The sequence below is a fragment of the Hemicordylus capensis genome, chromosome 3 (genome assembly GCF_027244095.1).
Source record: "Hemicordylus capensis ecotype Gifberg chromosome 3, rHemCap1.1.pri, whole genome shotgun sequence".
NCBI lineage: Eukaryota > Metazoa > Chordata > Lepidosauria > Squamata > Cordylidae > Hemicordylus > Hemicordylus capensis.
In genome coordinates, this window is record NC_069659.1 from 37258492 (window position 1) to 37284057 (window position 25566).

The window sequence follows — 25566 nt, forward strand, 5'->3', positions numbered from 1 at the left end:
AGAACCACCCAGTGAGTTCCATGCCTGCATGGGGATTTGAACTCGGGTCTCCTCACCCCCGGCACCAGTCCTAGTCCACCACTCCAACCACTACAAGATGCTGGCTCCCATATTTTGCTGACCAGACAGTTCCAGCTAGCTGGCAACCTTCACAGCAACTGGGGTGCCACATGTAGAAAGCCATAATGACCGACATCCAGACCAACACAGTGCTTGCTCAAACCTGTTGAAAATATTATGCTAGCCAGATAGATTAGATTAGATAGATTAACTTTATTACGATCGTAGATCAGGCAGTACAACAACAACAGAAAAGAAAGAAAAGGAAAGGAAAAGGAAAAAAATTACATGAGACTAGAGCGTATAATACAAACAATGTAGCAAATCCTAACCACATTGAAAGTGATCTCTTTACAAAAATTAGATAGCAAAAGCTCTAAGTAAAATTCACCAGAGTGACCTGGAAACTTCCCCAAGAGAGGAGAAATTAGTTTTAAACGAGCATCACTATAAAATTTACAATATAAAATAACATGAGGAGTAGTTTCTACAGCACCCATTCCACAGGGGCAAATCCTTAAGTTAAATGGAATCCCTTTGTATCTACCATCTCTAACAGCCGTCAGAAGGGCGTTTAGTCGGGCAAGAGTAAATGGGCGCCTAAATTTAGAGATAAGAATATTATCTAAATATGCTGCCGGTTTAGAATTAAAAAGTTGTTTCCCCAGATAGATACCACTCCTTAGGCAGGCTTATCCACTTGTAATTCTGTATCAGCAATACGCTGCTTAATAACCTACCAGGACTGGTCATGTCCTAATCTGAGAATTTCCTCATGGGAGAACCCAAACTGAAGAAGTTTATTTTTAACCAAAGTCTTCCACTTATGGTTAAAGTCATCACTCATTACCAAGGAAGCCAGACCTACATTGGCAAAAACCAGTTTTAACCAAAACTTTATAATACAGGTCCAGTAACCCAATTCAACCCTAGCGAGACCTACTTCTCGTCTGGTGAGAGAACTGGGAACGCAGGGGGGAACTTGAAGAATAGCTCTAATAAATTTAGACTGTACAGCTTCCAGTGGGCCAAAATTACTAGGGGCCCCAATTGGGCACCATAAAAAAATAAGGGATAAACCTTAGCAACAAATAACTTAATCACCGATGGGATAAATGAGGCCCCTCTGGTAAAATGGAATGATTTTATTTTGTTTGTAGGAATCTGAGCATTTTGTATGGTCAAATTTAAGTGGGCATTTCGTAAGCCAGAAGACTGGAAGACAACTCCAAGATAGCCAGATAACACTGGTCTGGAAGGCAAACTTCCGTCTTAGCCTTATGCTAGTGCAAACAAATTGGTGGCACACCTGCTGTGAAGCCTCTTTAGTTTTACAGGGAACTTTTGCATTAAGGGTACAAGCACAATCAGGATGATGTGCAACTACCCGACCTTCTGACAGAAGTGTAACTGTGTTCCTTATGCAACTGCTCTGTTAATCTGGGTGTTGGCCAACATTCTTTATATAGTGTATAATTAACATATTATTTATTATTATTTTACAGTGTTATTGACTGGTTTGTTTTATCCAGACATCGAGTCCTTCCCAAGGACCTGGAATGCCAGAATTTTATTGTCAATGTCGTTGCTGTTGTTATAGATATCGTTGCAGAATATAGGCTGTTCCCAGTAAAGCTGCTTTTTGTAATTGGCTGATGGTGATTACTGTGGCCCCTATGGTGTTGAGGTGCTCTTCAAGGTCTTTTGGAACTGCACCCAGGGCGCCAATTACCACTGGGATTATTTTGGTCTTTTTCTGCCACATTATTGTTATTATTTCGATTTCTACACCGCCCTTCCAAAAAAAGCTCAGGGCGGTTTACAAAGAGAAACAACAAATAAATAAGATGGCTCCCTGTCCCCAAAGGGCTCACATTCTAAAACGAAACATCAGATAGACACCAGCAACAGTCACTGGAAGTACTGTGCTGGGGGTGGATAGGGCCAGTTACTCTCCCCCTGCTAAATGAAGAGAACCACCACGGTAAAAGGTGCCTCTTTGCCCAGTTAGCAGGGGCCTGAATTCACTGGCCTGAAATGGAAGAGGGCCATTAGCTTAGATGCTTTTTGAAAAAGGTTTGACTTCTCCTTCATGGACTTATCCATCAACAGCCATCAGTCATAACAGCTGAATGGAATCTCCATGTTCAGTAAATTTCTTAATACCTGTTTCTGGGATTTTAAAAAAAATGGAAGGGGAATGGGGGGAGGAGGTCTTGTGGTAGCAAGCATGACTTGTCTCCTTAGCTAAGCAGGATCCACCCTGGCTGCATATGAATGAGAGACTAGAAGTGTGAGCACTGTAAGATCTTCCCCTCAGGGGATGGAGCTGTTCTGAAAAGAGCAAAAGTTTTCAAGTTCCCTCCCTGGCTTCTCCAAGATAGGGCTGAGAGAGATTCCTGCCTGCAACCTTGGAGAAGCCACTGCCAGTCTGTGAAGACAATACTGAGCTAGACAGACCAATGGTCTGACTCAGTATATGGCAGCTCCTATGTTCCTATGCTATTGTCTCATGTTTTGCTTATTACAGGAGTTCAGAAATGTGGATCCCCTGATGTTGTTCGGCAACAGCTCCCATCATCCTCAGCCATAATGGCCTTTGGCTAGGGATGATGGGAACTGAAGTCTAACAACTTCTGGTGACCCACGTTTCAGAACCCCTGGCTTAAAATCCTTGTAGAATCAGCCAGCCAGCCACTGTTGGAAACAGAATGCTAGACTAGACAGATCCTTGGTCAATCCATCCGTGTGTTTTTTTCTTATCACCTTGCTTTTTTATGGTGGAAAGGAAATGGTGATTATCCAGCTCAAACATCACCTTCACCGATACTATTAGATACTAGCTGATCCGGCACAGAGCATTTGCGCCCCTAGTTCATTCCCCTCCCTTCAGCCCTAGTCTGTTCTCCTCCTCCTGCTTTCCGCTCCAGTCCTCCTCTCAGGCCATTTTCCCTCACCAGCTGGTGTGACTGGTGCTTTCTCTCCCCTGCCCGCCAGCAGCACTTTCTCTCGCTGGCTATCCTGGTCGGCGCTTCCCTTCCCCACCCGCCAGCCTGGCTGGCTGGTGCTTTCCCTCCCTCCCTGCCCACAGTGCTTTTTCTCACTGGCCGCCTGGCCAGGCCAGCGCTTCCCTTCCTCTCCACTCCCCACCTGCCGGCAGCACTTTCTCTGGCCAGCCGTCATGGCTGGCGCTTCCCTTCCCTTCCCCGTCTGCTGGCCTGCCTGGTGCTTTCCCTCGCCGGCCAACTGGTGCTTTCCCTCCGGTCTACTGGCTGCCTCCGCCATTTTATCCTCCGTCCCCATTGCTATCCCCCAGGCAGCTGCTCGCAAACTCTCATGAGAGCTGCCACATATGGGTTTAGCGATGGGTATGTTTAGGAGAATTATATATATAGATTCTCACAATCACCAAATACCATGTAATCATCAGGTTTCTTCACTTGGGAGGCCACTAGTTATAAATCAACTTCTTGGCTTTTCTCATTGTTTGAAAAGCAACAGGGACTTCCTTGGTTTCTCTCATTAAACACTTTTCAACATTTTTCAAGGTTTCCATTACTGTTGGGATTTACCAAAATCATCTGCTGCCACTGTATTACCTTTTCTCTTTATATTACAGGCCTAGCTTAACTTCATGATCACCAACAACTTTGGCATATTTAATATCCATTGAATATGGACCAGCTGTTTATAATTCTCCACACCCAAATACTTTGGGAGGCCTGATATTTGTCGACAGGAGAGGGATGTCAGAATGAAGGTAAAATACAAGGCATAAAGGAAAATCACACCAGATTTTTTTTTTTTTACTGCTTTCCCCTAAGTATGCAAAGCACATCTACGTCTATAACTTCAGTAATCCTTGCAACATCACTAGAAGGATAAGGAAGACCAGTCCTATAAATTGTATTTTTAGACTGGAGGAGGGCTGAAACAGAACAGAAGTTACTTGCCAACAGTCACCAAGGATACTCATGGCCCGGTTGAAACAGAGATTTACAGCTTCTTGTCCCTGCTCTTACACACAATAATAAAACTCCAAAACTTTACCCAGCATTCAGAGATACAACATAGAAATTTATTCTTAGGCTGAGCTGAAATTCACCCCCCTTCCCATTTATAGGTAGTGAAAATGGAGGGACATTTTGACAAATTTAGGAACATAGGAACATAGGAAACTGCTTTATACTGAGTCAGACCATTGGTCTAACTAGCTCAGTATTGTCTTCACAGACTGGCAGCGGCTTCTCCAAGATTTCAGGCAGGAATCTCTCTCAGCCCTATCTTGGAGAAATCAGGGATGGAACTTAAAACCTTCTGCTCTTCCCAGAGCGGCTTCATCCCCTGAGGGGAATATCTTGCAGTGCTCACACATCAAGTCTCCCATTCATATGCAACCAGGGCATACCCTGCTTAGCTATGGGGACAAGTCATGCTTGCTACCACAAGACCAGTTCTCCTCGGGCAGATAAGCGAAAGGGGTAAAAGGGATTCTTATCAGTGCCGATGGTTCTCCTGGCACCTGCCATATCCCCCCAGAATGCACCTGGGAATGACATCATGTGATAACTAAACTGGCAGCAGAAGCAAAGTTGAAAAGGTAAGAGAATTCTCCCTATTTTGCCTCGTACCCCCAGAACTCAAGCCAAAAATTCCATTTTACCATACTGTAGTTCCGAATTGAGCAAGCTAGCTCTTCAGCACACTTGGCAAAGAGTTTTCCTGTGCCCACCACCACAACACAGATTCCCCACCCCACAAAAAGAAGTTTAATTAAAAACTGATTAACTTACAGGTTTTGTCAAAGATATCCTGAAGAACAACAGGATGACCTACCTTCTGTATTTGGTACAAAGACAATGCCAAGAGAAAAGGTATCTTGCCTAAAGCAGTGAATCCCAACCTGGGTTCCTCAAGATGTTGCTGAACTACAATTCTCTGCATCCTTAGCCACAATTTATTATGGCTGGAGATGCTGGGAGTTGTAGTTCAGCAACATCTGGAGGAACCCAGGTTGGCAACCAGTGGTCTAAAGCCTGAGAATATTAAAGCGCCATATTGCCCAACTCTAGAGACTTGAATAACCAGTTAAGAGAATTGAACAATCTTTTTCTGCTTATACCATGAAGTGCCATTTCTGTTGGTGGTGGTGTATATACTGAAGAACAAACCATCATTATGGCAACTATGGGTCTTTAAGCCTAGGCCAATGCCTAACTCCATTAATCAGATCACAATGACTTGGTCTCAGTAGCAAAAAAAAAAAAAAAAAAGCACCTAACAGCATCACAAAAATTTTCTCTTTTCTTGTCTAATTGAAAGATGCTGATTTGGTAGTCTTCCCCATGAAGGTTCCCATTCATATTCAGTCAAATTAATTATTATTATTATTATTATTATTATTATTATTATTATTCACAACTACCTTGCTTAGATAAAGACAAACAACAGCAAAAATTACTTACGTCCAACGAATCTTCATTCACCAGGATGAGAGACATACTCTGAGACACAAGCCGGCAAGAATAGCCTGTGGAAATATCAACCAACAAGTGGCATCAACAATAACGGTGATGACGATGAAGTTGCAAAATAAATAAATAAACAAGATGGTACCAGTATTCCCTCTAAGGTGTGTGCACGTGTGCGTGCTCACACAGTTTCTGATATCCGCTCAGTTAATTTTAGATCCCACTCAGGTGTAATCAGGAAGTCTCCATTCTGAATATACGTGCGCGCACACTGCCTTGATACTGCCACCCAGAACAAAACTAATTCCGCACACAGGAGATGGAAAAAATTTGAGAGAACACTGGATGGTACCCTGTCCCCAAAAGGGCTCACAGTCTGAAAAAAGGCAGACACCAGCAACAGACACAACAAAAAGGAAAAAATGGAAAAACAGAAGGAGGGATCTTACGACTTCAATCAACCATGTCAGGCATAGCCTTTCCCCTATGGAACAACTGCAGTCCTAAACTCTTACAAATTTGGTATAACTAATTCAAAGAGAATGGATTTTCTGGTATTTTTGACTGGAACAACAGCTGCAACGGTGAGCAGTAATTTGCAAGCTGTTGATTGGTATGTTATTTTACATCTTCCATATCAAGCAAGTCACCATTTGACAACTGGAGCTGAAGAAAGGCATTCCGAACAAAAAATGGGCAGCTGTACTGGATTTCTCCATGTTTAGAAAGTTGTGAGGGCTCAGTTCCTGCAGTCATGCCAGGAGATTCAGATACAGGGATGCTTTCAAAGGTTAGAATTCATAATCCTTGTGCTTGCTGCAAGCCCATCTACAGGTGAAACTCGGAAAATTAGAATATCATGCAAAAGTCCATTAATTTCAGTAATGCAAATTAAAAGGTGAAACTGATATATGAGACAGACGCATTACATGCAAAGCAAGATAAGTCAAGCCTTAATTTGTTATAATTGTGATGATCATGGCGTATAGCTCATGAAAACCCCAAATCCACAATCCCAGAAAATTAGAATATTACATGGAACCAAGAAGACAAGGATTGTAGAATAGAACAATATCGGACCTCTGAAAAGTATAAGCATGCATATGTATTCAGTACTTGGTTGGGGCCGCTTTTGCAGCAATTACTGCCTCAATGCGGCGTGGCATGGATGCTATCAGCCTGTGGCACTGATGAGGTGTTATGGAAGACCAGGTTGCTTCATTAGCGGCCTTCAGCTCTTCTGCATTGTTTGGTCTCATGTCTCTCATCCCTCTCTTGGCAATGCCCCATAGATTCTCTATGGGGTCAGGTCAGGCGAGTTTGCTGGCCAATCAAGCACAGTACACTGGATACTTTTCAGAGGTCCGATATTGTTCTATTCTACAATCCTTGTCTTCTTGGTTCCATGTAATATTCTAATTTTCTGGGATTGTGGATTTGGGGTTTTCATGAGCTGTACGCCATGATCATCACAATTATAACAAATTAAGGCTTGACTTATCTCGCTTTGCATGTAATGCGTCTGTCTTATATATCAGTTTCACCTTTTAATTTGCATTACTGAAATTAATGGACTTTTGCACGATATTCTAATTTTCTGAGTTTCACCTGTATAGACTGCTACCTTTCAATATGTGCTGCTGGTGAATAGTCATATTATAAGATGCTTGCTGAAAAGCATCAGCTCATACGGCACAGGAGATGACAATCATAAACCCCTCCTGTATTCTGCCAAAGAAAACCACATGGCTCTGTGGCCGCCAGGAGTTGACACCGACTCAACGGCACAACTTTACTTTTAGGTCTCAAACTAGGAACTCCAAGTAACTTACTCTGTGCCATTTTGGCAGCTCACCAGAAGAGGGAGCCATTCACTGTATCTGGATATCACCAATGCAAAATGGGCAAAAGGTCAGATGAGCAAATGACACTAAAGGCCAGTGGGATTTCACGCGGCCCTATAAAACCCCAGCTGCTGATTCAGGTCTTCAGTCTGAGCGGCTTGTCTTTAGAGAAAGTAAAACTGTCTGCCTATCCTTCTTTGTCTCAGCTTCACATGTTATGCCAAACCTTAAGTTCAACGAAGCTGCCAGAGCCTCAGGAATGTGTGAAAGCCAAGGTGTACACATTTGGTGGGTTGACAATTAACAGTTGTTCCAGAATGCACATGGCAGATTGCTTGTTTGGAAGTGCCGATGTTAGTATCTAATGTTGTATGTCTTCCAATGTTGGGAAGGATACGCCAACATTGGCTGTGTCATATGGATCTACTAATGTCAGCATATTCTACACTAATTTATTTATCTGTCATATTTACTGTATATACTGCCTGATATATACATCTCTAGGTAGTTTATGGTCCAGACGTTGACATCTGTCCCTCTCTTCAGATATTAATTATACAGATGTCCGGTTCTGGATTGCAAGTAGGATAGCTTATGTTGACATTGGCAGGTTTTGGCAACATACGCAATGTCAGCATATTGTCCTCAATGCTGCAAATCAGGCTCATGTGTGTGTCTCAAGGCTTCAGTGGCTCCGCTGAACTTCAGGTTTGGTGTGACGTGTGTGAAACTGCCCATAGCTTGTCTATTTGGCAGCAACCAGTCTTCTCCTCCAGACTATCAGGCTACATGAGCAGTTTGTCATGAGAATAGGCTGTAAGCTGATAAACAGAGTGGTAGATGTTTCAGTTGTCTCACCACTTCAAAATAGGAGAGACTGCTTGGTTGAAAGCATATCCAAATCTGAATGCATGTGGAAAGCTAACTTTAGAGTCAGGCTGGAAACCTTCTCCTGAATGTAACATTAGATACGAACAACGTGGCACTTCCAAACAAGGAAGCCCCCCTGTGTATTCTGCAACAACTGTTCAGTATTAACCCACCAAATTTGTACACCCTCAAAAGTACAAGTTAACTGGAGTTAAGCATGGCCAAGGTTTTAATTCTTAACTCCAAATCGCACCACAGATATTCACCAAACTGTGGCCAGCCAAACTCCAGTGGAAGGAGAGCGGAGCCCCTCCCTGCTGCCCAGCCATCGAGACACATCCCTGCAGCCTCTATGAACAGAGTTTGGAACAGGCACAAAACCATGGTTATAGCTGAGTCAGCATTAAGGCGCAAACCTGGTTTTAATCATTGTGAGTAGCTGCAGCCTGGCTTCGCACCGTGCCTGCTCACGAGGAGACCCCTGGTGGGGAGGCGAAAAGCCGCCTCCCAGCTCCAGGGGTCTCGTCAGCATGCCCTGCGTACTCGACCCCCGCTCCCCCCAGCCCCGTCATGGAGCCAACAATCATGTGGGCAGCCGATCCGGCCGCCCAGGGCTCCCTCTCCTCTCGGGAGCGGGCTTAGCCCGTGGGCTTAGCCCACTCTCCCCGCTCACCCTGTAAAACCGGGTCTCACGGATCGTGAGACCTGGCTCAATGTCATGCTGCAGCAGTTTCTGAGGCAGAGCAATGGCTCTAACTGTGATTTATCAATGGACATAACACAAAGCCACAGTTCGCCCTAACTGTGATTTACAAACTGTCTTCAAACCATAGCTTCAGATCCTGGTTTGCTGGCTCCAAATAAACCATGGTTTATGGACAGGCTCAGGTTTAGACACGTATCTGAACTCAGCTCTTGTTTTTGCCCTTTACATCTCACACCATCAGTATGTAGGCCTGCTGGTGGAAAAACTGGCTTTATATCACATTGAAGGCAGACCTACTAAATAATTGTATCTTTAAAATAATAAGCATATTAATCATCTGCCTTCATTCTATTATACATTTACATTTCTTTTCTGTTCTGTGGAAAGTATGCAAAGCCTAAATGATTTATTGAGGCTGCATCTGAAGTTTTACTTCTAAGAAGCATAAGTCCATTTTAAATGAAAATAAAGAGAATTACTGGCTGTCCAAAACTTCACTGAGCTTAATACAAGTGAAGTCATAGGATATCAGAACTTTGGCATTAAAAGCCTGCCTTAAATTAACTAACAGCCATCCCACAGGTTTTAATATGTACTGTCATGAAGGTCACAAAGAGTTAAAGGCCTCCGCATACAATTTGAAGAGCAAGATAAATTAGAACTTAAGAAAAGCATGCTGCTGCTGGGGGAAAGCTGCTATTCATAAAATATATAAACCTGAAAAGAACTCTGAGGGAAGTGTTACGAATGCTTTGAAGTTTTACAACTGATATTTTCTAATTTTTGTTTTATTGATAAGAACGTACCATCAGTTAAGTTGTAGTTGTTGTAAACTCTTCTCTGTACACTGCTTTGTAGGAATGTGCACGAACCTGTTCAGAGGCCCTTTTACAGGTCTCCAAACAGGTTTGAACACCCCGCAGTTCGGAAGTGGATAATTTCGCCTGGCAATTAACCTCGAAGAGGTATAAATTCAGACCGTTCACTCTGTACCAAGCTGGTTTCAACTGACCGCTTTGGCGTGCAGTTCCAGCTCCTTGCTTTGTGCACCTTGTTCCTGATTGCTTCTGTGTTCTTGACCCTGTGCCTGGCTATCGACTTGTGACTCTCTTTAGAACCCCCTGGACTACCTAACTGGTGACCGACCCCTCCCCTGGCATTGACCGTGACTGGACTTGGTCCTCGGCTACATTTATGGACTGACGATTTCAAGGTGGTAATTTCCATCGACTTTGCTTTGATACCAGTAAAAGCTTGTCCTACACATGCCTGCTGTTGCTTGATTTATTGCAGGAGCGTGTGCCCATGACATCACTGATCGCAAGAAGAGCTTCCTTTTCTCTTAACTAACTAATTAAATTAATAGGTCGAAGCAGTGCAGTTAATGAATCTTCTAAAACCAATCTGCTCAACCCACCAGGTATTTTTGCTCTGCAATTCAGCGGGCTTTGCGAAGGGCAACCTTGCTAGAAAAGCTGAGGGATTCTTACCTATGTTCAGAGCAGTTTCTTGTTTGTCCCCTGTTAGTACCCAGATCTTGATTTCTGCCTTCATTAATGTGGATATTGTTTCTGGGACACCTGCTTGAAGGCGGTCCTCAATGGCCGTAGCTCCAAGAAGCAGTAAATCCTGAAAGGAGCAGAGAGAGAAAACGGGGAGGTTTTTAATCATCATCATCTAGAGCAGGGATTCTCAAACTCGGGTCCTCAGGTGTTATTGGACTTCAGCTCCCATAATCCCCAGCCTCAGTGGCCTTTGGTTGGGGATTATGGGAGTTGAAGTCCAATAACACCTGAGGACCCAAGTTTGAGAATCACTGATCTAGAGCCTGGCAGTGTTACATGTGTACACATTTCCTATCAATTAAATCTAGGCTCTAGTTACCTGGTAGTTTTTATGGGTATTTTAATTTGATTTTTAAGTCCGTTTTAATTGTTAAAATTTCTTGGTTTGTTTTTATTGCTGGCAGTGGGTGGTATACAAATGTGTTAGATAGATAGATAGATAGATAGATAGATAGATAGATAGATAGATAGATAGATAGATAGATAGATATTTAAGTACACTTAACTTGGAAGTAAAGTCTCATTTTCACCACTTGCTCCAGTGCAGTAGACACTGATCATGGTGACTTCTAGCTGCTGGCACCAGTTACACAAGCAGTCATGCAGTGGTTGACAGCAGGAGCAGAATTCTTAGTAAACCAGTTCTAGTGCACTAGCATGCTCTACTTCAATGCATGTGGAGTTCCGTGTGTGCTGGGTAGATCTCTGTGTTACTGGCATCAGATCAACAAGGGTTTCTTCTTCCCAGTTATTAAACAATAGCAACAAGGCGTTCCCCTCCCCACCCCATCTAAATTAGGCTACTAAAACAAGAAGAGCTTAGTAGCAGCGGACAGGTGGGTTTTTGTGTGCGTGGGGTGCAAGCTTAATTCTGAAACAAATTCCTGAATTGAACTTGTCCTCAGAAGCCCCCTATGCCTTAATCTTATCGGCAGCTTCACATGTAACACAGCACCTGAGGTTGCTATGAGCCACCAGACAACACTGCGGGAACACCCAACACTGCGGGAAGGCTATGTCAGCACTGGACATGTGCAAACCCACCAATGTGGGCATATCCTGCCCTACTTATGGTATGGAAGCCAAAATCTCTTCTGCACTCCAAGCCATAGGTACAGGTGTTGGCTTCCATAGGAACCTGCCATAAACTGAGTCAGACCATTGGTCTATCTACCTCAGTATTGTCTACACAGACTGGCAGCAGCCTCTCCAAGGCTGCAGGCAGGAATCTCTCTCAGCCCTATCTTGGAGAAGCCCGGGAGGGAACTTGGAACCTAGATTCTCTTCCCAGAGCAGCTCCATCCCCTATGGAGAATCTCTTACAGTGCTCACACTGAAGTCTCCCATTCATATGCAACCAGAGAGCACCCTGCTAAGCTAAGGGGACAAGTCATGCTTGCTACCAGAAGACCAGCTCTCCTCTCCCATCCAGCTCTCCTCTCCATGCCGCAAGTAGGGCAGGATATGCCAACCGTAGTGGAGTCACACGATACACCCAATGTTTGCATTCCCATGACCAGAAGTCAGATACACACATGCCCCCAGGGATATGGTGGCTCATGGCAACCTCAGGTGCCATGTTACATGTGAAGTCACCCTAAGAGGATATCTGTTTTCCTTAGACACTCTTTTTTACTTGGCTCTGGTTGGTGGACTTCGGGGTTTCAGTAAAAGCACAAAACAAATCCCGCCATCCTGAGGTCTGCTCACTCCTACTGCTGGTCATCACCCAACATGTGGTACTAATGGCTAGAAGTCAGACTATGTAGCAGTGGCTATGTCAGATGTGGTCAGAGAAACGGGCTTTGAGCTCAGTCAAAAGCAATAAAACTTGCTTCCATGTTTAGAACTGGGGCCCAGCCTTTTATAAATATCATTTGTCAAACTTCATAATCATAGAGTTAAGTGGACTATGTTTAATTGACTAAATAAATAGTTTGGATTTTGATAAACAGGGCAAAGAGAGCAACAGAACAGACTCTTTTCATAAACAGCAGATTTATATATTCAGTCAATCTGTATATTCAGTCATAATTTTTTTTGGCAAATATAAAGAGTAAGGTTTGAATTCCAAATCAAACATGCAACCAAAGGAATAATTGTAAAATATTTTCAGTTTATGTGCTTTTCAAAGTTGTTACCCTACAACAAGTGAGAAAACAACACTTCTTAAAATATGTACTGGTGGTGGGAAGCTTTGTTTTGATGCTCCCCGTCCTGCTCTAGAGCAGTTAGGTGGGGGGCAGGATTGTGTCCAGCCTCTGAAGAGGTGAGGGCACACCTGGCCACCATTTTTTGCCCAATGGCAGGAGGTAGATTGGAGTTTCGATGCTGATCGCACCTCCTCCAAGCATCTTTGCCTGACAATGTGGTACCCAGCCACCTACCTCCTTTCTCAGCGAGGGTCAGCTGGTTGCCTTTGGGGCCAAGTAGGAATTCTTGGGCTTCACCTGATTGTCATGGGGTGAGGTCTTTTTTAATTCAACTTCAATACCTAGCTGTTTCACCCTTGAGTGGGAATAGTCCTCATTAGGAAACTTTCCCACTGGGTGAAGTACCCACATTTTAAATCGTTAAGAACTTCCATTGCAAGTTTATATTATGTGCATCAATAAAGTAAGGTAAAAGGTAAAGTGTGCCATTGAGTCGGTGTCGATTCCTGTGGTCGTCTTTGGTAGAATACAGGAGAGGTTTACCATTGCCTCCTCCCGTGCAGTATGAGATCATGCCTTTCATAAAATGGCACTAGTTTATTCCATTTACACGTGTCATGACTTCTTTGGGAATGGGTGCAAAGTTTTGCTGTCAAAGTTGTTAAAATCCAAATGAAATCAAATGTTGAACAATGGGAATGAAAACTAAACTAATAATTGTGATGAAACATATTTTCTTTTAACTCTGTTTTAAAAGTTATCATAAGAACTGAATCCATATATGTACCTTCTCAATGATTTCATAGCATTCCTCCAACTTTTGAGTCCTGTCTTTCAAGGTGGTGCTGGCTTCATTATGCACGTTCAACCAATCCTGGTAAGTTTTTTCAGACAGGTCTGCATATGCGATGCATAGAGTCCTCAAACCTAAAAAAGAAACGGAAGACGCTGAGCACAAGCAACCGACAAGGCAGGATATCTTCAGACCAAGTTAGAAACATCCACAAAATGTATGGACTGAGGGCAATAGATGTGCTTGTTGCCCCAAAACTGCACCGTCAACCTGGAAAGGTTTGCAAGTCAACTTTTTAATACAATTGTAAAACATGTGAGTGGCAGGGGAGGAGGAGGTAGAATTACCTTATCCAACAAATAAGGGGAAAATCCTGACATTGAGTTAAACACATGTAAGAACCACTGACTTTAAGAGGCATCGTGCATTGGGAATAGAGTGTCAGATGATGAGCACAGACTGGAAACCAAAGTTCCTGCTCAACAACAGACCCCTCAACTTCTTTTTGAATCAGTGTTCCTCAAAATGTGAGGAATAGCCCCTTAATAAGATGCAAGGTGCTACAATAGAAACAAGTGCTCTTCTCTGTCTTTTTCGCAATCCTGAATGCGGGCAAGTGTGTGTGTCTTTACTAGGTGAAGAAGTAGGTTTCAGAGAACTCTTCACACTTTCCCTACTGAGGCAAGGTGGGAAGCTCCATGACCTTCATTTTATTGTGTTTGTTCAGGGCTGTATAACTCCAGCCACTGTAGTCCCAACAGTTTCCATCATCCCCAGCCACAGTGGTCAATAGTCAGGGATTATGGGAGTTGGAAACCACATGACTCTGTATTCACCAGGAGTCGACAACGGCTGAGGGCCAAAATTGTGCAGCCAAATGTTAGTTGGTAGCTAGGTGGCCAGATTTGGCTTTAAAAAAGCCAAATTCTGGCTTACAGCCCATCTGACCCATGAGTATACCCCTTAGCTTCTGGCAACTCTGGTTGGTAGTACCAGTGATAACTTTTCACAGTGAACTTAGTGAAATGGTAGACTCCCTCTTTCTTTTTCTTTTTTCTTTTTAATAAGGCTGTATTCTTATCCAATTGAGCCTGTTGAGGGTTTCGGGCATCCCAACAAAGCGGTTTCAGAAAGAGAAGCAATTTGCAACTTTTCTTCTGAATCTGATCGTATTCAAAGCTGAAGCTCATACTACAACCATCATTCTAGTTTCCAAAACTAGCGATCCTGAACATGTATAATAGCCACACATTTAATTCATATTCTCACACCTTCATGCAGCTTTCAGTTTTAGAAAGAAACAGTATCCTTTGTGGCAACATCTTTTAAGATTAAGTCAAGCCACAGAACCATGGCATGAGGTAGGTGAATAGCTCAGCATTACTGTCAAACAGCAAATGGCTCACTGTTTCCATTTAATGGACGCATATAATTTGCGGTGATGTTGACACAGGTTAACCATGCACAATAATTTGAGGAACAGGCCCCTCTGGAATATGAACAACATTATTTTACAGGGCCACTGATAGAATCCAGCATATATAAAAGTAAAGATTTCTCTTCTGGCACAAGTCAACCATAGAAAGGAGGGAATATGTCATATAAAAACAGAGTAAGACTATATTATTGAGGATGTGGGAGTTCCAAGAACAAAATGGAAGGAAAAGGAGACTTTCGGGCATAGGAAGAAATAAAGTTCTTGCTGCAATTTGGTATTAAAATCAGTTACTACATAAAAAGGAACACAGTCCACGCATCAGATTTGCTCAACCTTAGTAATGTCCTCATTACCAGTGAAATCAGAGATTTGTATGTATGAGTTCATATAACAAACTCAAGGGTAGCTATAGGTATTGAATCCTAAGGGAATAAAAGTAGGATTGTAGGATGCAATTTATTACAGCTTGGTTACTTGGTTATTTATAAGCTTACAATATGGCTACCATACATTTGACCACCTCTTGCATTCTCTTTGTTTTATTCCCCGCCCAATCCACCCACGCTCCATTTCTGCTTCCCTCACCCTTGTTCCAATGAGAATCAACATCTTGTTCAAAAGAGTCTTAACACCAGTCAAGAGCTACAGGACTCCTTTAGCTCACTTTCCTCGAATTGCTCCACTTCCACAGATCTTTCGTTTCACACCTCTTTAAACAAGAGTACAATTCAGACCCACTCCAATTTTCACTGAGAGAAGTTTCATGGCTGGTTTGAATAGTGTGTTTGGGACTTGGTCAATCCCCACATCAATATTTCCTTTGGCTGAAGACAGATGCGTGTGTGTTTCTTTAAAGAGAAATGAAAGTGGCCTGAGAGGCACAGTGGCCTTTGGTATATACACATTTCTTTTGCCCCATAGTTGTGTTTGCAGTTCTGCATGTTTTTAAAGCACCTAAAAAACCTGTTAACTGGGAGGCAAAAACAGGAGGCATGTATTCCCGATGGATACTGAAGTCTGTCATCCCACTTCCAACACTGAATAAGAGTGCATCTTTTGCTTAAATTGCACCTCTTAATTTTGTCCACATATACAGCTTGCTCAGCCATAGGTACAATCATTTTGATCCACAAATCTGCATCCAGCACTCCTGTAAAATGTTTGTCTACCTTCTGTGGCAAAATACTCAAGATGGCATAGTGTTTGCTCCATGTACTGGGAATCCTTGGAGAGCCTCTCAAAGATGACGTTATCCTGTCAAAAAGGAAGCAGATCAATAAGGGGCATAGACCTAAATGTATTTTATAATAAGCATTCATTTAAGATGTATATCCGGCCCTTCCAGGATACTCGAGATGGCCCAGTTGCAAAGTTTTTCTAACAATTTATATCTGCAAGGGAGAGTGCAGCCCTGATCCACAAATCCAAAACAAAACAAAACAGCATGCTGAAAATGCACACCCAGACAAACTAACCCCTCCATCATTTAATCAGTTGCAGAGGAGATGGGGAGAAAATTGAATTGAGACCCATTTCCCTGAAACAGATGGACTGACATGGTCAAAACTGATGGCACTGATGTGACATTTGGTCCACAGCATATGGCCTGTTCATATGCAATCCCAGGGCAGAGAGTAGGATCAATCTGGCTCTGTCAAGGTGCACATATTTATCAAGAACATCTGGACACTAAAGCTCTCATAATTTTCTGAGCCATAAAGGGAGTAAAATCATATTTATTAATTTGCTTATTACTCTTTTCAACCCACCCTTTCTCCTCAAAGAGCTCGGGGCAGGATACATGGTTCTTCTTCCCATCCCATTTTATCCTAACAACAACCCTGTGAGGTAGTACAAGCTGAAAGTAGGTGACTGGCCCAAAGTCACCCTGTGATCTTCCTGGGTCAGTAGGGATTTGAACCTGGGTCTCCCTGGTCCTAGTCTAAGACTCTCACTACTACACCATGCTATGGCAGTAGCAATATGGCAGGTCTATCACAGTTACATTTGGTGACAATTTTATTATGGACCAGAATGGAATACTTACAGCTCCTTTGCAGTACAGACGGAGTTGCCCTGCTGGAGTCCGGACAATGACTGACATTCTCTTTCTGTCACTGGAGGAGTGGAGTGGGGGGAGAGAAAGACCTTCATTGTAAATGTGTTATCATTAACTAGCAAAATGTCCAGCAAGTGATGGGAATGTTGTTGCTCACATTCATTCATTCTCAAGCTTTATTTCCTGACCTAAGTTTGCCTCTCGTTGCTTAGTGACAGGCATGCTGGTTGTAGGTCATGCAAATAGGTCTGAGATGCAGGCAGGGATTATACAGTGCCTGCTGATGTCACGAAGATACTAAACCAAGAGATAACAATGCCCCTCCCAGTGGGATGGGGCATGTGGCAGGGACGACTCTCTTCTAGGTTCCCTAAACCAGGTTTGTGTGGTTTTTACAGAGTTCACCTGGTTACCAGTGTGGGGTAGGAACTACAAGGCAGGGAAACTTTTGTAAATATTCTTTCAGGTTGTCAGTACAGCACAAATGACTAATAAGGGTATTTGTGAGCAGATGGGTGGGCTAGCAAAAAGCACTGAGTGCTAGTCTCTTTGGTGGATGTATGTGCAAGCTAAGCGCAGCTTATCTTCCCCATCCTCTCAACTGTGAGTTGGTACTTCTCCCACTCACCGTGGCAAAGAAATTTAGGAGGAGAAGGTTGGCAGATAGACGTAGGGTGGTGTGAGACTTTTATGATCTTAACGCCCTACACGTTTGTGTATCCATCTGCCAAACTCCTCTTTCTCCTAAATTGCCAGAATGGAATTACGGGCTCTCACAATTCCACAGCAACAATTCCAAAGAGATCACGTTAGTCTGTTTCAGCAAACACACACAGTCTTATGGCACCTTAAAAACTAATAGCATTGTCGTGGTGCAGGTTTTCATGAACTTGAAGACCGCTTCGTGAAATCCATGAGATGTTATCAGTTGGAAGACTGAGCACACAAGGATAGAGAGAGACAACCACTGGGTTGGATCCCAAGGAACCTAAGAACCTGCCTTAGTGTATACCGAGTCAGACCATTGGTTCACCTGCTCAGTATTGCCTACAATGACTGGTAGTGGTTCTCCATGGTTTCAGACAGGAGTCTCTCTCAGCGTTATCTGGAGACGCCAGCGAGTGAAACCTGGGCCTTCTGTATGCAAAATAGATGCTCTAGTACTGAGCTAGAACCCCATCCCTTAAGAGGAATATTTTACAGCAGACAGGGCTCACAGGTAGCCACTCTTCCAAATGCAAACCAGGGCAGACCCTGCTTAGCAAAGAGGACAATTCATGCTCAGTACTGCAAGACGAGCTCTCCTCCCATAAAGCATAGCCTAACCTGAGAGGAAGACATTTCTGCTTGTGCAAGCAAGGATCTGCAAGTTCCACCAACTTCCCCTGCAGTGGCAGGCTTCCACATCACATCCCACACCATCCCCTAGGGCCTCCAGTCGGCTTTAGCAGGGGATGAGGTGGAGAGGAGGGGGGGACAATAAAGCTCTGCTCCAGGAACAGAACTGCATTTCCAGTTCCTTGGAAGTAGTGGCTGACACTGTGATGCACGAGCATGTTTCTAACATCAGTCAGCAGTGTGCCCTCAGAACTAGCTCCCACACTTCTGAAGCAGGGGTGCTCTTGCGCAAGAGTGCCAATATGTTCAGTAGGGATGTGCACCAAATTGCTTCCGTGCACATCCAAGGGCGGCGAAGGGTTCCCTTAAGGAGGCGGCACGCATGCACCGACGCCATTTACGTGCCGACGCTGCACGAGGGATGCTGGGGATGCATCTCATCGCCGTAGCGTGGCATTTTAGAGGGGCAAGCAGCACAAGCTGCTCCTTGCACAGAAGTTTTTCCATAGCAATAGCGCTGTGGCGGGCCGGTGGGGGCTTGGAGGACGGGCAGGTATGACCTGCTCACCTCTCTTAAGAGAACCCCGCGCTGAAACGTTTTGGCACCAGGAGGCCGAAATTTTTCTTTGGAGAGGGGCCGAAACGTTTCAGGCTCATCCCTAATGTTCAGAGCTCTCCCCATGCTCCGGAAATGCTCTGTTATACCAGAAGCATATTCCTTAGGGATGTGCTTCTGCTTTAACAGTACTTATGTATCAGCACGCTTGCACAGCAGCGCCCCCACTTCACCAGCATGGAGACTCTCATGGAAAGTAAGGCTGTGCGCAGGTGGATGTTAGAAACATGTATGCAGTGTTAGTCCAGATGTCAAGAAGTGGGCCCCAAAGTGTGCCATTTCTCTACAAAGCTTTTGAGATACCTCATGAAATATCTCTTGCATTCTATAGCCTTTTGCACCACTTTTACAGTTCTTTTCTTCTATAATGATGGGTATATGTTTGCATATGAGCCCATGCAAACTAAGGGTAACATCTAGAAGTGGGCTTTAGTTTCCAAAAACCTACAGGACTTTAAGCTGCCACAAGACCCAATTGTGTGTGTTTAATATTATTTAGGTATTAGTTATCTGTCCTCCAGGAGTCACATCTAAATCTCACAGCTAATAACCTAAAAAACCTGATCTAGGAAGTTCAGCAAAACGGGTGTGTGCGTACATGAACCCCTGAGAATATGAATGAAAGAAAGAACGTGCAAAGTCCTCAGCATGGCCAGATTTCTGGGAAAATAATCCTGTCAGCACTCAACAGACAGTAGCACAGAAAATGGGGAGGGGGGGCCCAAATCAACCAAGAGACTGCTTCTTTTTTGCATTTTGTGAATGAGCAAAACCATGGCTAGCAGAACGTATGGTGTAGGAAGTGAGAGAGAGAGAGAGAGGCAGAGATTCAGTGAGGAGCTGACTTAAGACTGGCTAACAGGATTTAAAACCTAACTGGTTGAGAAAATACCAACAGTAAGGCTTTGACCCAAAATGGAAGAACCAATGGTTTAAAGTTGACTAAAGACATATAAATATGAGCAACAAGGAAACCTTCAATGTCCGCATTAGGAAAAGTAAACTAATCAGGCCCATGAAGCCATTTCCCATGGGATGGTATTCATGATCATTGCTGTTATGTTAAAAAGAATACGAAAATACAGACTTCCAAATATTCATCATATTGTTGCGAGCTGGCAGGAATACAAGTTATATGACTTCCATCCTGATTTTTTTTTTTAATTGCTAAATTTATATACCACCTTTTATTAAAACAATCCCAACGCGGTTCACACAAAAATTAACACAAGACTATAATGAGCCCCTGGTGGCGCAGTGGTAAAACTGCCGCCCTGTAACCAGAAGGTTACAAGTTCGATCCTGACCAGAGGCTCAAGGTTGACTCAGCCTTCCATCCTTCCGAGGTCGGTAAAATGAGTACCCAGAATGTTGGGGGCAATATGCTAAATCATTGTAAACCGCTTAGAGAGCTTCGGCTATAGAGCGGTATATAAATGTAAGTGCTATTGCTATTGCTAGTGCTATTGCTATAAAAAATACACAATTAAATTATAAGCTAAAATATAAAAAGATAGATCTGACTAAAAAGATATAAAACACAAGCATAAAATCACCATACAAAATACAAAGAAGTAGCAGTACAGACAACCATATAAAAGCCTGCGTAAAAAGCCAAGATTTCAAACGCTTTCTAAAAACTGTCTGCTTAGAAGTGTCCATGATAGTTACTGAGATGTAACTGAGAACTTAATATTCCTTAGAATATTCCTTAGAATATTAAGCCCCAACAGAATGTCTCTATATTTAATGTTTATGTAGAACATTTTAGGGTGCTTCAGCACAGAAAAATTCATCGCTCAAATGAGCAACTCTGAGAGTCTTAAAGAGCTGTCAATATGTCAGGTGGTTAGAAGAATTGTGTCACAAATGTGTGCCTTGGAGAAATACAGAGCAGCAACATTGGAAAACTGAACAGCCCTTCCTAATCTGTTCTGCACAAACTAACTGCATTCCATTATTTTGAAATTTAGACTTCTCCTCTCATTCTGTATTAGATTAAACAGAATATCCCACCAAAAGTACATTTTGCCAATTACCTCTTGGGGTGGGGAACAATGACAGAAAGCTCACAATTCTCTAGGGAACTGTTAGTTTTAGTCTGAGAAAGAAATATACTATGTAAACATACATTAATGCCAGAAATAAAACATTGATCTTCAAATTGTTCTTGGTATAATGCTTCCTCATAATAGGCCTGAGGGGTTCCCCCCACCCCAGAATACAAATTATACACCAGGAGGACTGCACTGTAAGGCAATCCATAGCAGCTTCACTGATATGACCAATTTTTATTTTTTTTTAAGGTGAAGATAACCAAGCAAGGGTGTACAATGACAGTCGTGTATGGATACCTCACTTGGAATATATTTAAAATGAGGTCATGAAGCTATGCATAATATAATTCAATCATACTGCAGTACTGTATTAAATAATATAGACAGAAGTCATACATTCATAAATATATTTACTTTTTTAAAAGTGGGATATTTGTGGTTGGATGTTTTTGGTACAAAACCCAGAAATGTCAGCACCCCCAAAAAGTTCTTCAAAAGGCCTCAAAATGGTGCCCTTTAATGGCACTTTGTTCCTCTGCATTGTACTTGATGGAAGCTACTTTGGCATGATTTCTTTAAAAAGAGAGTTCTTGCTGGCTGTGAGATCCAGTCAAGAGATGCCCAAGATACTGCAGGGCCTGAAGCAAGGCACCAAATGCGGCCTTGCCTAACACCGCTGGGTGGGGGGGCAGCCCCCTTTCAAAGTCAACCGTTGAAATTGGCACGGGGTGTGGGGAGGAAATCAAGTTTATTTATTTATTTATTTATTTTTACATTTTATATCCCGCTCTTCCTCCAAGGAGCCCAGAGCGGTGTGCTACATACTTAGGTTTCTCCTCACAACAACCCTGTGAAGTAGATTAAGCTGAGCGAGAAGTGACTGGTCCAGAGTCACCCAGCAAGTATCATGGCTGAATGGGGATTTGAACTCGGGTCTTCCCAGTCCTAGTCCAGCACTCTAACCACTACACCTTGCTGGCTTGCCAGCAGCCTGCACTTTTCTCCTCTTGGTTCGTGCAAGCTTTGCAAGCAGGAGAAGCACTTCCTGCAATGCTTAAAGGGTTGGATCAGTCCCAGAGAGCTGCTCCAATGGCAGCAGTCTACTGGTGCCCCAAATAATATGCCGTTTGAGGCAACCACCTCACCTCGCCTCACGAAAGGGCTGCCCCTGGATCCAGTCAATCAGGGCTCATGTAGCCAGTGTGATCACACCATGGTGCCATTAGCCAATCAGATTTGGCTGTAACGCATCACAAAGCTAAATCAGAGTGATGGCAATACTCTCTGCTCTCTATTTAAATGGGAGAACGGTGTTGCTTTGTTTGTCAGGACCTTCAAATTATCGCTGGAACAGAGGAGGTATTTTGCAGGGGGGAACTCTGTTCATGGAATACATCTGCCACTTTAGTTCAATCCTGCTTATTTTTAATATAGTTATTCTGTAAACACAAGGGGACAAAAAGGATTAGTGTTCTAAACCTCTCTTTTTCCCACTTTCCACTTTGTCATTATATTGTGTAATTGCAATGAGGCCCCTGCTGCCTCTACGTGGATCTTTAAATGCCCACTAGAACATGGCAGGGCTAAGGCTTAGTTCTTACAAACCACAGAAGCAGAAGGAAAAACATGTCCTTGCTGTATTACTTTCAGACTGCAGATGGAGCTTCACAGGACGGAATGCTCCCACAGACCAAAAAAGTTTCCTGTGCACAGAAAATGAGATGTCATTGGAAAACATTCAAATCCATGAGTTCCCAACCTTGGGTGGGTCCCCAGCTGTTGTTTGACTACAACTCCCATCATCCCCAGACACAATGGCCTTGTGGCTGGGCATGATGGGTGTTGTAGTACATCTGAGAAACTCCTGTCCTCACCCTATCTTCTCCCTGACAGGCTAGTTTCTACATGCAAAAATCGGTGTGCAGTCTATCACATATACTCTCACCTGTAGGCTGAAATGCTACAGTCAACCCATAGCTTTACCACCTCCTTTGTGAGGGCCAAGCCTGATTTCAGAAGACAAAGCATGTGAGGAAAGAAGGTGTTGGAGCCATGGAAATGTTAGAGCCCTTGTCCTAGATGTCCATTTCTGCTCCAGAAAACAAACTTGCAAATGGATTGCTAACCCATTTCATTTGAGATGCAAAAATGGTTTCCAAAAGGGAGTCACATCACTCCCTCCTGTGTGTTCCAACCAGAAATTAAATTAAGGATGTGTAATATGAATGAAACCAGCTAAAATAATTGTTTAGGCTTTAGAATAATTCTAGAAAGTGGTAGAAGTCGGTCCCCTCTCTCTCTCTCTCTCTCTCCCCTCCCCCTTTTATCTACTGAAACAGCTACAAAACCCAATTACCTTGAAAACTCCAACACGTTAAGAATCTCAAATGTCTCTTCTTTTCCTAGCTGCAAAAATACAAGATGAGATTGATGTTAGCACAGAAAAAGGCAAAAATCAATGGGAGAATGCAAAGAATCCACTTGGTTTTCAAATAACCATATTAAAATGTGAGGCTAGCCCCCTCTGCTGGACAAAACTGTGTACTTATCTATGCCCTCTTAGGATATGGCAAAATGTACAGCATGAATTCAGTGCTGATTCACCAAGGGCAATTGAATGGGCAGGCACAACTTCATAAGACTTCATTTTAAAGTTTATATTGCACTCAAACTACCACAATGGCTATTTTGCTTTCAGCTCCAGTTATTTAAACCTCTCGACCATTGCATTAGCGAACCTGGCATGCAATCGTTGTTCATTATATGTAATTATGCAAATTATAGTTTGGCTTTATGGCTCACAACAGATGTCCAGCTTGAGGCTATTCAAAAGGGTGTGCAAAACTGAGCTAAGGGAACCCAGCCTGATTTTGCACGCGTGTGTGAACTGCCAGGATCAGGCCCGATCCCGGTGGCACCACAGCGGCAAACCCGCCTACAAAACCTCCCCTCAGAATGGTGTTAGGGGAGTGAACGCAATCCTAATCCCGTTTTGCTGCTTGTGTATCAGCTGCGGCTGCTTGTAGCTGCAACTGGCAGACGCAGGGAAGGGGGAACCCCATAATTTGTCACACACTCTCATGATACATTATAGATCTGGGGGGGCATGTCTCGGCACCCCAACCCTCGGAGCTACTGGCAGCAGCCAGTGATCATCTGAGCAGGCGATCTTCCTGTCCAGGGGAAGTAAAAGGATCATCTGCAGGGAGATAAGCTGTGCAGGGATTCCTCCCCGCCAGGCCTGTAACCAGCCTCAAAAAAAATTGGGGGGAGGATTGTAGAAGTCAGGGGAGGCAGGTTATAAACAGTTCAGTGAAAACAGTCAGTGAGGCTGGAGAGGAAAGAGAATTTTTGGGTGTGGCGGGTACACACCATGCCACCAGCTGGCTATGGGCCTGCAACCCACAAACGCTTTTGGAGTTTCTCACTGCTTGTGAGCAACGGCTCTTTCTTTATCCAAGCTTCTTTTCTTTTCCATGCTGGTTCCTGTCTATGTGACACTCTCCCCATTTCAGCCACACGTCAGTCTAGACACTCTATGGTTCTTTGCGTTCCCCTCGACATCCTTCCCAGAGGCACCCTGCCCTGCCCCAACCCTTTGCACGTACTCTTACCGCATCAATGATGACCGAATCTGGAGTTCTTCCTGTGAAGGCATAGCCCAGTTTCTTGGCTCCTTTAACTAAGGCTCCTTCATCTGCCAACAAAAGGACAATACATTGCAAAACATTTACAGACAATACATTGCATGGTGGAAGTGAAGGACTTTGCACTGTCTCATGTCTCAATAACAGAGGGGGACAGACTAGTGAGTCGGAGGGCTAGAGAGGTCAAGACATTGGTCATCCCTTCTCTACTGCTCTGACACTATCCCTTTGGTATGTAGATTGCTACTCTTAGGGGCTAAGTTACTTCCTGCCTGCCTCTTCCTCTCCCTCCTTCCCTTCCCTTTCTTCTCCCTTGCAACATGGAAGCTCCTCTCTCCCTGCACCATGTGTGCAGAGATGCATCCATCTGCATCCAGCTAGCTAGCTAGATTAGAGATCCCATCTCTCCACTTTACTATCTAGAATGGAGTTCACTAATAAATACTCCTTATATTGATTTGAAACTATGAACTGGCTCCAGTTTTGCTCTCAGCATACACGCATGCCTGGGCAGACTCCACTGTGTTGTGCCTCTGTGCACTCTGCTATATTAGAAGGGTATCTCTTACCAGAGAGAATTCCCAACATAGCAAAACACTGGTTTTAACAAAGGCAATTTCACTGTGATCACACAAGTGATGGAGCCAGCGTGGTGTAGTGGTTAGAGTGCTGGACTAGGACCAGGGAGACTCGAGTTCAAATCCCCATTCAGCCATGATACTAGCTGGGTGACCCTGGGCCAGTCACTTCTCTCTCAGCCTAACCTACTTCACAGGGTTGTTGTGAGGAGAAATTCAAGTATGTAGTACACCAATCTGGGCTCCTTGGAGGAAGAGTGGGATATAAATATAATAAATAAATAAAGTAAGTAAGTAAGTAAGTGAGTGAGTGGGACTTTGATACTTCAAAGGCTGCATTGCCCCATGCATTCCTCCCCATTCTATTCAAC

At 43.6% G+C, this 25566-nt stretch overlaps 1 protein-coding gene across 14 annotated transcripts in view; it reads right to left on the reverse strand.

Annotated features, from left to right (window-relative positions):
* The window catches only part of ATP8A2 (ATPase phospholipid transporting 8A2), a 595211-nt gene that overhangs the window by 392007 nt on the left and 177638 nt on the right, over window positions 1-25566 (reverse strand). For all 14 annotated transcript variants that reach the window (XM_053308077.1, XM_053308075.1, XM_053308074.1 and 11 more), the window contains 7 exons: window positions 24585-24667; window positions 23327-23376; window positions 16948-17017; window positions 16070-16154; window positions 13457-13596; window positions 10442-10580; window positions 5526-5590 (listed from right to left, as the gene is read on the reverse strand). In XM_053308077.1, the coding sequence (XP_053164052.1) occupies window positions 5526-5590; window positions 10442-10580; window positions 13457-13596; window positions 16070-16154; window positions 16948-17017; window positions 23327-23376; window positions 24585-24667 (632 nt within the window). The remainder of the gene's footprint in view (window positions 1-5525; window positions 5591-10441; window positions 10581-13456; window positions 13597-16069; window positions 16155-16947; window positions 17018-23326; window positions 23377-24584; window positions 24668-25566) is intronic.